The sequence below is a fragment of the Pinus tabuliformis genome, chromosome 9 (assembly GCF_031772625.1).
Source record: "Pinus tabuliformis cultivar Carrire ecotype Pingquan chromosome 9, CPIR1, whole genome shotgun sequence".
NCBI lineage: Eukaryota > Viridiplantae > Streptophyta > Pinopsida > Pinales > Pinaceae > Pinus > Pinus tabuliformis.
The window spans coordinates 1,583,602,041-1,583,614,164 of NC_142307.1; the positions used below are offsets into that span (position 1 = coordinate 1,583,602,041).

The following is a 12,124-nucleotide window of genomic DNA, read 5'->3' on the forward strand; positions in this document are numbered from 1 at the left end:
TTAAATTGCTTTCAGGTGATTTTTTTCTTACTGATCTCTTTTAGTTTCTTGAGATCTTCCTACCAAATGGATATTCTGCTATTTAGAATAAAAGTAGCCACTCTAGCTTTCATGTTCCCAAAGTAGTGATGGACTTAAAAATATTTCCATATGCCAAAAGTTGTTTCAACTTGTTCACCTAATTTCACTTCACCATTAGAAGTAGGTGGTTTTATTTTTATGAATTTTCCTTATAAATAATCTCTAGAATGCCTCTTCTTCTGCCCTATATAAGAAGAAGGCCTTGAACCATTATGATTGAATCTTTAGTAGTTGTATCCTTGTCCAATGATTCAGATGGTGTATGTGTCCCATCACTGGGGTCTGTGCTTCTTAATACTATTGAATCTTTTCCTTGAAAGACTTTATGAATATTGCTTGAAATCTATTGCTGAAGCATTTGTTTCTGAATTCTGGTCAAGTCATTTCTCTTGCTTGGCTATTATTGCTGGTTTTAATCTCTAGTCTTTTTGACTTATTTTGGTCTTTAGTGGACATCAAGTGAAATTTCAATTTCATTTTTCTTTTGTCAATCTCAAGATGGTTCCCACTACAAGGGGCCTCATGGCCAAGTCTCCACCATAAAGTTGGTTAGGCAGTGTAGATTCTAGAGTCCCAAACTATTGCCAGTCTGAATCTCATCACCATCGTTTTTTCAACCATGAATTCTAGGAGAGCTGCTGGGTATACTTTTCTTTCTTGGTGTCATTATTCGTAGGTTTCTTGTGCTTCATTATATCCCATATAAAACCTTCTTTTCATCTTATGCACTATTCCCACTTCTTTTCTTGGAGATGCTTTCCATACTCTTGATGTACACTCTTATTTTTGTACTTTTGCAATTTTCTCAACTGTTGATGCTAGGAGAGCTGCTGGGTTTTCCATTTTGGCATCCCTCTTCATACACTTTTCCATCTTTACTCTGGTGGGCTTTGTTATATCTCTCTCATTATATCTTGTATGAACACTTCTTTTCAATCCCATGCTTTCTCCCGGCTTCTTTTCTTGGAGATGCTTTAGCCACTCCTGATGGACACTTATTTTGTTACTTTGCTGTTTTCATGGAGATAATTTCAGCACTCTTGCTAACTTATTGCATCTTTTGCAGTTTCATTGCCCAATGTTGCCTATTTGTGGACGTTGCCTGGAAAAGGATGCAATGCATTTACACATTCTTTTCCCTTGATATAACATATAAATAATAACACAAAATACTTACTTATCCCTTTATCTGGAAGCTGTTATCTCTTGATGGGTTGTTGGTTCCTGGCTAGTACTCTGTTCCTTTTAGCCCTACTTACAATATTAAATCTGAAGGTCAGTTGCATCCTGTTCAGACATACCCATTTATGATCAATTCACTTTGGATTGTAAGAATCTTTGTTACAGACACATGTACAATACTTACACTGTATTGTCCTATTTGAAGATGTGTTTAAGATTGTCTATTGAACTTCCACCTCTTGGAATATATGTTCTTTTGTTAAATCAGAAGTGCCCTTGGGCTGTTAGTGATGAATGTTCACACCAACCTTGCTTGTCATTTACTGGTCTAAATCCATAGGTATAGATTACATTCAGCTGTTCTTGAATGCCGTTTGATGGAATTTCATTAATTTTGGTTGTGTTTTGAGGGTGGCTTTTCGTACTGGTTGTTTTTTGAGTTCACATTTATATAGGAGTCCACAAAAGTTCAAATATGTACATTTTGGGCTCTTATTATGAAATAATCATAAAATTTATTGAAGTTTTGATAGGTTATGCAACATAGCCCCTTATATCTAAGATATGCACATACTAGGCTGATGGAGATCAAGTTATTATTCTTGCAGGCTCTTCTTGACTATGAAAGGCACAAGTTACATGGTGGCAGTGGTGGTGGTGTTGGTGTTAGTGGTGGCAGTGGTGGTGGTGGGGGTGGTAGTGGTGTGGTTGCTATGCCCAATGTCCAAACAGATGGTCTGCTTCCTGCTGGTGCTGAAAGCCAGGTTTGTGTCCTCTTACTGTATTGTGTCTTTGTTCTCAATGTAATATGCCACAACAGCATTAGCTTTTTTTTTCACAAGAAAAAGACGACTATCTTTTATTAAAAAACAAAGTTAGTTACATTTTCATCCTTCTGTGTTCCCAATAGTCTGTACATCAAAAACCTCTCGAAAGAGAGAAACTTGTGATTCTGGAGAGCACATTCATCATTGTTAGTCTATCTTGCTGAATGGAACTGAAAACACTCAATTGCTTCTCTATTCTCTTCTGATATATGCTAATTGTCTATGTAAATAGAATACTGCTAAATATATTAACTTTGACCGTGACATGTCACAGCAGCATTAGATATGATAGGAATCTTCCATGAATTCAACATTGCATCCAGTTTTGAAACCAGGTCCAAACCTGATGAAGATCAACTCATAGAAAATACATTTTATGGTTTATGAAAATGTACATTAGTGTTATTCTGAACATGTATGAACTTGTCAATGTATGCTTCAATAACCCTAGGTTGAATCTTGTGTGACTTTTTGTTGTATATGGAGGAAAAATGGAAGGTAGAGGAAGTTGATAAAGCTGCCTGACAAGTGTTAATGATGTTTGAAGTTTTGAACTATCTTGTAAGGTTGATAATTAGGTGGAGGAGTTTTAAAACTTGTTTGGATTTGGTATCTGTTTCAGCCATGTGCCACACAGGTTTCAGGCTCAGGAAGAGCCAGAAGAGATGCAGCTGCTCGAGCTATGCAGGGATGGCACTCACAGCGACTCTTGGGTAATGGTGAGGTTGGTGATCCTATTGTTAAGGTAACTAATGTTTTCTGAGATAATCTAATCATGGTTGAATCTAATGGAGCTGAACCTTGTCAAAGATTTCAGTGCAACTTTTCTCTTACTGAGTATTCCCTCATGGCATTCTTTACTAATGGGTGAATTACAGGATAAAAACTCTGTCTCTGTGACCAAACGAGAGAAACAACTGAAGAGCATTGGTATGCCAATGAATGTATTTGCTCTTTCTAATTGTGAAGTGTTGCTTGATTTATTGATATTTGAAATTTGTGTCCCATGGAAGGCATGCTAAAAAGGAAGAAAACATCAACTATAGAGCGGGCTGTAAAAGCTGCACGTACAAAAACAGTAAATCCCCAGTTAAGACATGACTGTTCCATCTCTATAGATTTGATGAAGAATGAAGTCTCATGCAGTAATATTCATTCACCACAACATTCTAAAATTAATGAATATGATTGTGTCCTCCTTTGCAGAACGGATGCAATGGTTGTGGATGTTGGACCTCAAGCAGATTGGGTGAAGGTCAATGTGCACAGAACTGTGAGTATTACTTAAATATGAATGATTAGAATTAGATAAACATACATACATGCATGTGTGGATATGTATGTATCTATGCATATTTCGATGACTAGTATGGTCTCATTACAAATAATTGTGATGATACCAACCATACTTCATATAATTTATATAGACTTCTTTTTGGTAAGGGTAAACACTTTGTTGGATCTGTAGGCTAGGTCACCAGGTTCAATGAACTTGAAGCTTCGAGTTTGAAGTGCACAAAACTTCAAGCTAAATCAAACCTTTAGTTTTGTTTGTTGAATTTCAAGCATTATTGAATGTGGAACCCGAAAATGAATTTATTGGGTGGATAAATTCACGTGAGTTTGTCCAAATACAATTCACACATTTAATTTCATTTTTTAAATTAAAAAGGAAAAGCCCTAATTCTCTGCTGCTTCAAACTTGGTTTTTGTTTCTCAGCTCCCTCAGTGCTGTCCTCTCTGAGCTCTGACTCTGGTAACCATTCGACAATGCATCATTTATGTGCACAAATTACTTGAATATTTACTCATACCAGTGCCCAATTTACAGCATTATAAGCTCATTCGGAACTTAATAATCTCACCAAATTTACATCAAGACCTGCATTGAGAGGAGCACTAAGCACTCAGTTGTAAAGATTTAAAATCTCCACTCTCTGTTTGACAATGCTTGCAATTTCAACTCTCCGCTGGACAGCGCTTCAATAGCTCACTTGGTCTATCTTTAATAATAAAATATATATTTGGATATCTTTCTATGATATTTATACGTTTTTATTTATCATATATATATATATATATATTTGTCGATAAAAAATCTTCTATTAATTCATCCAAAAACTACAACATGCCTGACTAGCAGTCCTTGTTCTTCCAGCCTCACTCCTACCAGATTTGTTGGCCATAAGAGAAACACAAAAGCTGTTTACAAAATGCCAGAATCTGCTCAGAACTGAGAAACAAAAAGACTAGTACGCCCACAAGAGCCCTAAGATAAAGACACAACCCACAAACATCAATGATTAGGAGGATTAATTGGTTCGACGTCCGGTGCATATGGAGGCCTGAGTTCCCCATGAACATGAAACGCCAGATGAGCCAGTCTCCCCTCCAGTTGTTCCTTACGCTCATCCAACCTCCTTTGGCCTTGCTAGAGTGAAGCTAGAGGATCTTGCATATTCCATTGGTTGTGTTGCAAATTGTTCATCAAACTCATGATTTCATTTTGATCACCATGGCGGTTCCATCCCAACTGTTCCAGGAGTGCGGTGACATGTCGCAAATGTGCTTCCAAGGTATCAAAAGAGGGAGGAAGAACCATACGACCAGGGGAATGAGTAGGCTTATGGGCCACCTCCTCCTCTATCTATGCATCCATACCTCCTTCTCCCTCCATTGCCACAACTTCCCTTCTATGCACAACCCCTTTCCCTCTCATTCCTATCCCTCTTCGCGCTTTGCCACATTTCCTGAGCATATTCACTGTGACCCTAACCTGTTGAGACCAACACCAAACCTCTCGTAACAAACCATGGCTTGACGAAACCACCAAACCCCAGTTCTTGACAGAAGAGGTCGATAAAAAATCTTCTATTAATTCATCCAAAAATTACAACATGCCTGACTAGTAGTTTTTGTTCTTCTGGCCTCACTCCTACCAGATTTGTTGGCCATAAGAGAAACACAAAATTTGATAACAAAATGCCAGAATCTGCTTAGAACTGGGAAACAAAAAGACTAGTACGCCCACAAGAGCCATGAGATAAAGACACAACCCACAAACACTTAAGCGAACAAAGTTCCTTCTATAAATTAATTACTCCAGAAAACTTGGAATATCAAGATATCCATTAAGGATATAAATGTTATATTAAATAAGTGAATAAGAATGAGAATGAATGATTTACAATGAGAACAAGAGGCTTGCTTATATATCAGGCAAGTGTCTCTTCATGAAGAGTCATGTCTCATTTAGACATGCCTCTTCAACCTAATTACTAATTAACTAATAGTTATTTATGCTTATTATCATTTATATTATTTTACATTATTAATATATATTTTATTCGTTACATTGCCTCCTTCCTCAAAGAGCTTTGTCCTCAAAGCTTGTCGATGAAAAAAGGCTTGATCTCTTTTTCAGCTTCGAACGTCTTTCTCTCTCGGAATAGTCATCCTCGTCGATACAAGTTGATATGATCTTCTTAGTGACAAACAAAATTGTTGCACTGAGAAGGGATCAGACCATCCGAGATTAATCTTCTGTATAGTATTTTGATCACTGGAATTTTGTAACGACTTGTTAGCATAAGACTGGATTGAGGGTACATCACTATTATATGGAACATCAGTTTGTTGTTTCTGGTTTAAATGGTCCTGATACGTAGCTTGGTTGATTTGTCTACTCTCGTGATTCGGATGCTGATATAAAGTTTTTAGATTTTCTTCTGGCGAAGATGTTGTAGAGTTGGTTATGAAACATTCACTGGGGATGTTCATTGGCTGAATTGCAACATCTAAGTGTGTCGTTTCTTTAATTGTGTAAAGTTTTGTAGATGTTCTATGCTAAGAGCAATTTCACTTTTCTCACAGCAATCATACAAGTAGATAAGCAAAATGCAGATAGAACATATAAGCAGATCTTACAGAAGACAAATCAGAAACAAGAAAAATGTATGTGTTCGTTTCGGCGGTCAACATGATGCTTCAACCAGCAAAGTCTCCTTTGGTCAGCCAGCCTAGCATGTGTCACAACAACCCTCCAACCAGTAGATGAGTCAACCCAAGTCAGTTCTACCAAAGTCAACGCTGGTCAAACTTCTGCGAAACCCTAGCAGCAGAAACCCTAGCAGCAAAAAAATCCTCTTCGTCCTTCTCACGTGTGGTTCGTCCTCCAGGTAGCTCGTACTTTTAGGATGAGAGAGGAAGATGTGAGTTGTGTTGTTTTTAAATTCTCTCCAACTTTTCCTGTATATATATCCATCAATGAGGGTGTGTGACACATCTGTTGGGCATGTGAGCCTACATTACAAAACTGGCTGACCTTGCACATATAATTTATTAAGAATAATAAATTCAAAATATAAGTTCTGCTCATCGGATTAAGACTATTTTTATATGGATTTTACACCTCTCAGAAAGAGGAATCCAACAAAAATATTAGCCTCTTAATCTGAGCATCAGAACATGGAGTTTGGACCTAGTTGTCCAAATTTAACACTCCCTCTCAACTAGGGAGAACTCCATCTATTAGTGCAATTAACATCGTGAGTCATCCCGCCGAAACTTGCTTTGCTGGCTTCTTTATTTCAGAACAGAAGTGGGTCAGTCACAAAGACATCATTCCCCGACTGACTTAATCAGTCCAGAGGTCCCAGACCTCACAAATTTTGATCCCAGATCAAGTGGTTGGACCATGCCATCCTAGATAGAGAGTACGGCAATCTCTGATGCGTCCATCAGTCTTTGCTAATAGTCTCTAGCTTTTCCACACCTCATTGGCCAAATGAGAGGTACTTCCCATGAGCCCTGAACTCAATGGGTAGGATGCATACGGGGCACAGATTAAATGAGTGGCGAACCAGCTCAATAATCACAAGGGTGGGGCAGAAGCATTATGAGTGCTTATAGCTCCGAGAAGCTATCCCCAAAGCCCCCCAGAGCTCCCAGAGCTCATCGTCCAACAGGATCCGCATCATAGGGTCTTTCCACGACACCAAGATTCTCATGGAAGGTTAGGAACTTGACCTTCCCCAGGGGCTTAGTGAGAATATTTGCGACCTGCTCATCAGTTCCTATATGATCGAGCCTTACGGCGCCTCGCTGTACCATATCCCGGATAAAGTGGTACCTGATATCAATATCCTTGGATCGGTCGTGGAACACAGGATTCTCAGTCATACGAATCCCACTCTGATTATCACAGAGTATTACAGTGGTATCTAGCACATGTTGGAACAGCTCACTAAAGAGCTTCCTCAACCAAACTGCTTCACAACAGGCCATACTAGCAGCAATGTATTCGGCCTCCGCGGTGCTCAAAGCCACCGACTTCTGCTTCCTGCTCATCCATGAGATCGAAGCAGAACCAAGATTGAAACAGCATCCAGATGTGCTCTTATGATCCACCACACTGCCAGCCCAATCGGCATCAGTATATCCCCGGAGTATCACACTCCCGGCAGTGTATCTCAGCCCATGGTTTATCGTGCCCCGAAGATATCTCAAAAGATTCTTGGCACCAACCCAGTGAAAATGATGAGGCTCAACCATCTGTTGACTCAAATTATTCACTGCAAAATATATGTCCGGACGGGTGTTCACTAAGAACATCAAAGCTCCTATGAGTTGACGATACTCAGTAGGATTGGCCAAGATAGGCCCTGCAGCGCTGCCACTCAACTTCTTAAAGTTGAGTTCCATTGGTGTCGACATGGACTTACAGTCCATCATCCCAAATCTTTCCAGAAGCTTCACAATATACTTTCCTTGAGAAAGGAAAATCTCTCCAGGTCTCTGCCAGACCTCCAGGCCTAGGAAATAGTGCATCAGTCCTAGGTCTTTCATCTTGAACTCAACAGCAGGCTCCCTCTTACATTGATGAATGAGAGGGTCATCACCTGTCAGGAAGAGGTCGTCCACATACAGTACTAGACTGAGAGGCTTTCCTTCCACAACCTTAAAGTAAAGGTTTGGATCAGCATTGCTTCGAGTGAAGCCCAGCTTCATCAAGTAACTATCCATCCTCTCATACCAAGCTCTGGGTGCTTGCTTTAACCCATAGAGGGCTTTCTTCAACCTGCAGACATAAGTGTCTCGATCTTGAACTTCAAATCCCAGAGGTTGTTCTACATACACCTCTTCCTTTATTGCACCATGCAGAAAAGCGGTCTTGACATCCATCTGATGAAGACTCCATCCTTGCGTAGCAGCAAGGGCTATGATGGATCGGATGGTGGTATATCGTGCCACAGGTGCAAATATATCGTCATAGTCAATTCCTTCCTTTTGAGAGGAGCCACGGGCAACAAATCTTGCCTTAAACTTTTCAGCACTCCCATCAGGTCCATGTTTAATCTTGTAGAGCCATTTAGAGGTGACAACAGATTTGTCCTTCGGTCTCGGGACCACATCCCGGACATCATTCTTCATAATAGCCTCATATTCTTCATGCATAGCATCCTTCCAGACTTGATGCTTGATGGCTTCCTCAAAAGATCCAGGTTCAGATTGTATAATAGAACTCATGGCAGCGAGATACCCTTGGTATCTACACGGCTTCTTGCTTTCTCGGAGTGCCCCCCTTGGGGCAGCATGACCCTTAGCATCTTCGAGGGTGTCCCTGAGCCATGATGGCCTCTTTCTTAGAGAAGGGGAAGGATCAATAGGGTCCATTGGCCCTTCAACATCAGGCATAGTCTCATCCTGGGGTTCTTCCAGATTTCCGGGTCTTTCTTCATGATTTTCTTCAGATCTAGGAAGATCTACTACTTTCTTCAGGGAAGCATCTTCGTCAAAAAGTGACATCATGGCTTATCTCTACTTCCCTTTGACCAGGTACATAGACTCTATATGCCTTAGAAGTCTCACTGTAGCCCACAAACATTCCTTTCTTTCCAGTAGCATCCAACTTACTTCCCTTTTCTTTCGGCACATGAAAATAGACAGGACATCCAAAAATTCTAAAATGTGAGACATCAGGTTTCTTACCAGAGAAAACCTCTTCGGGAGTTTTGGAGTCCAAAGCGGAATGAGGGCATCGGTTTTGAATGTACACAGCAGTATTTGCAGCTTCTCCCCGCAGAAACTTTGGAAGACCCTGGTCACATAGCATGTTCCTTTTTTTCAAAGAATACAATATTCTTACAACCAAGTGTGCCGACTATTCACGGCCACACTTTATTTTATTACAACAGGTCTGCGCTCATTCCACGTACTACTGTCCACGTGCCAGCATTCCAGCACAACCCGATCTGCAATATACAATATATCCCTGTCTATGTGACAGGTCTTCAGCAAACCGCTCAACTGTTAAGTCAATCCGACAGTCTGCAACCTGCATATAATCTCCGTGCTTCCACGTGTCTGCACATTTACATGACAGAGCTACTATCCGGATTCTGAGATCAATTCACGTATAAACCGAGGCCGCAAATCCGTCGTTCACGCCATAACCCGACTGTGCACGCTCCTCGCTTCAAGTATGTCCAACTGTATAATTTTCGCGCTGTTTATTCAAGCGTTTCACGCTTTCATAAACCTGCGCAGCGATACACCCAATCGCTGTCCTGTATTTTTACTGCCTAATCTGTTCAGCAACCGGCTGCATATATATATACTCCTGTGCGATTATATCCAAGCTCCAGCGCTCATATAACCCTTGCAACCATATACATATCCAGTCGCTGCCTGAACACTGATTTCCAGCTAACCTTTCGGCCTCAACCTGCGCAATTGTTTATTGTCCGAAAGGCAGCTACCTTCCCACGTAACTTCACCCAAAACCCGACAGCTTGTTGGTTACATATAAATTACCGCGCTTTACCCGAGGGCTGATACCCAAAGCATACTTATCTCTCTGCGCATTTATATGTCGATCTACTGCCCGAGTTCTGTCCCTCGGTCGTATATAAACCCGAAGCTATACCACGTGAGATCCTTCCGCCAACCGCGTAGACTTCTCTCAATCGTATGACAGGTTCAACCCAAAACCCGACTGTTTGTTGATATGATCCCTACGCTTAATCGGGAGCAGTTATCCACGCGGATCACCCAAGACGCTCCTGTATCTCTGCGCAATTACACATCCAATTGCTGTCCAGGTTCTGTCCATCGATTACAGTCGCTAGATAACAGACTTCTACATCACTGTCTTAAGTGTCCAGCACTTATACAATCTGCAGGGATATACCTATACTTCGACTCACGTACCGATCCTCTGATCTGTCCACGTGACGATCTTTGATAAGCTGCTGACCAAATATATCACCCCGTTTGCTGCGTACGTGTCAATTCCTCGCACTGTTTATCAAGCGTTTGGCGCTCTGTATAACCCTACGTATTAACACGTCCCACTGTTGTCCACGTGTTAATCTGCTATACCATGCAACCTGCACAATCTCCTTCGCTGTTTGCTCCAACCGCATCAGCGTATATATATATAAACCTGCATATATATAATACTGTCCACGCGTTAGACCACCAGTGACCTGCGTAATACCACCGATCTCTGACCACGTGTTCAACCAAGTCCTGACAGCTCACTGCGTACATATATTACTGCGCGATTCTGTGTTTTCTGTCCACGTGACAGCCACCAGATAATCTACGTTCGAACGCAGATCTCTTCCCACGTAGCAGACTATCAACAAGTCCACGCAATTCACATACTCAGTCAATTGTCAGAAGCCGACAGTCTATGATCTGCGTAAACCTCTGCGTGTTAACCCGTGAACGCCAATGTTCATGTAATCCACGCTGTCTTACGCCCACAGCTACTGCCGAATTCTATCGAACAGAACTTCAATCGACCACCCAACCCCAATCAGCACAACCCCGTGCTTCTTTGGGCGTATGGGAGATAACTGTCGTTCCCAAACTTCTGTTACCAATATCCTCTCTCGCTGTTAATTCCACCGACAGGAATTAACGCCTGCATCTTGTCCTCTTGCGCCCCTGAACCTTACGCATTAGAACTGCGCAGTTAATCCGAGAGACTCCATTGATTGATTGCTATAGATAGAGTTTGTCTTCACCTCAGCTCTGATACCATGTAAAGTTTTGTAGATGTTCTATGCTAAGAGCAATTTCACTTTTCTCACAGCAATCATACAAGTAGATAAGCAAAATGCAGATAGAACATATAAGCAGATCTTACAGAAGACAAATCAGAAACAAGAAAAATGTATGTGTTCGTTTCGGCGGTCAACAGGATGCTTCAACCAGCAAAGTCTCCTTTGGTCAGCCAGCCCAGCATGTGTCACAACAACCCTCCAACCAGTAGATGAGTCAACCCAAGTCAGTTCTACCAAAGTCAACGCTGGTCAAACTTCTGCGAAACCCTAGCAGCAAAAAAATCCTCTTCGTCCTTCTCACGTGTGGTTCGTCCTCCAGGTAGCTCGTACTTTTAGGATGAGAGAGGAAGATGTGAGTTGTGTTGTTTTTAAATTCTCTCCAACTTTTCCTGTATATATATCCATCAATGAGGGTGTGTGACACATCTGTTGGGCATGTGAGCCTACATTACAAAACTGGCTGACCTTGCACATATAATTTATTAAGAATAATAAATTCAAAATATAAGTTCTGCTCATCGGATTAAGACTATTTTTATATGGATTTTACACCTCTCAGAAAGAGGAATCCAACAAAAATATTAGCCTCTTAATCTGAGCATCAGAACATGGAGTTTGGACCTAGTTGTCCAAATTTAACACTCCCTCTCAACTAGGGAGAACTCCATCTATTAGTGCAATTAACATCGTGAGTCATCCCGCCGAAACTTGCTTTGCTGGCTTCTTTATTTCAGAACAGAAGTTGTCATATTCACTCTATCGGTATTTGTTGTTTTGTCATCAACTTGAATTCCTACATTTGATGCTTCTTTCTTGATAAGTTGTTGTACCTTGTTTTCTAATGACTTCTTATCCTTCTTAAGTTTCTTAATTTGCGACAGTAATTTTTCGCTATGGTTTTTAAATTGAGAAACTTCTTCATTTTTGTCAACATTGATTTTGTCAATTTCTTTTTGCATA

At 40.7% G+C, this 12,124-nt stretch overlaps 1 protein-coding gene across 4 annotated transcripts in view; it reads left to right on the forward strand.

Annotated features, from left to right (window-relative positions):
- Nucleotides 1-12,124, forward strand: part of LOC149154750 (AT-rich interactive domain-containing protein 6-like) — a 122,867-nt gene that overhangs the window by 21,362 nt on the left and 89,381 nt on the right. For all 4 annotated transcript variants that reach the window (XM_089440947.1, XM_089440948.1, XM_089440945.1 and 1 more), the window contains 5 exons: nt 1,872-2,027; nt 2,713-2,835; nt 2,969-3,020; nt 3,104-3,179; nt 3,297-3,363. In XM_089440947.1, coding sequence (XP_089297073.1) covers nt 1,872-2,027; nt 2,713-2,835; nt 2,969-3,020; nt 3,104-3,179; nt 3,297-3,363 — 474 coding nt within the window. The remainder of the gene's footprint in view (nt 1-1,871; nt 2,028-2,712; nt 2,836-2,968; nt 3,021-3,103; nt 3,180-3,296; nt 3,364-12,124) is intronic.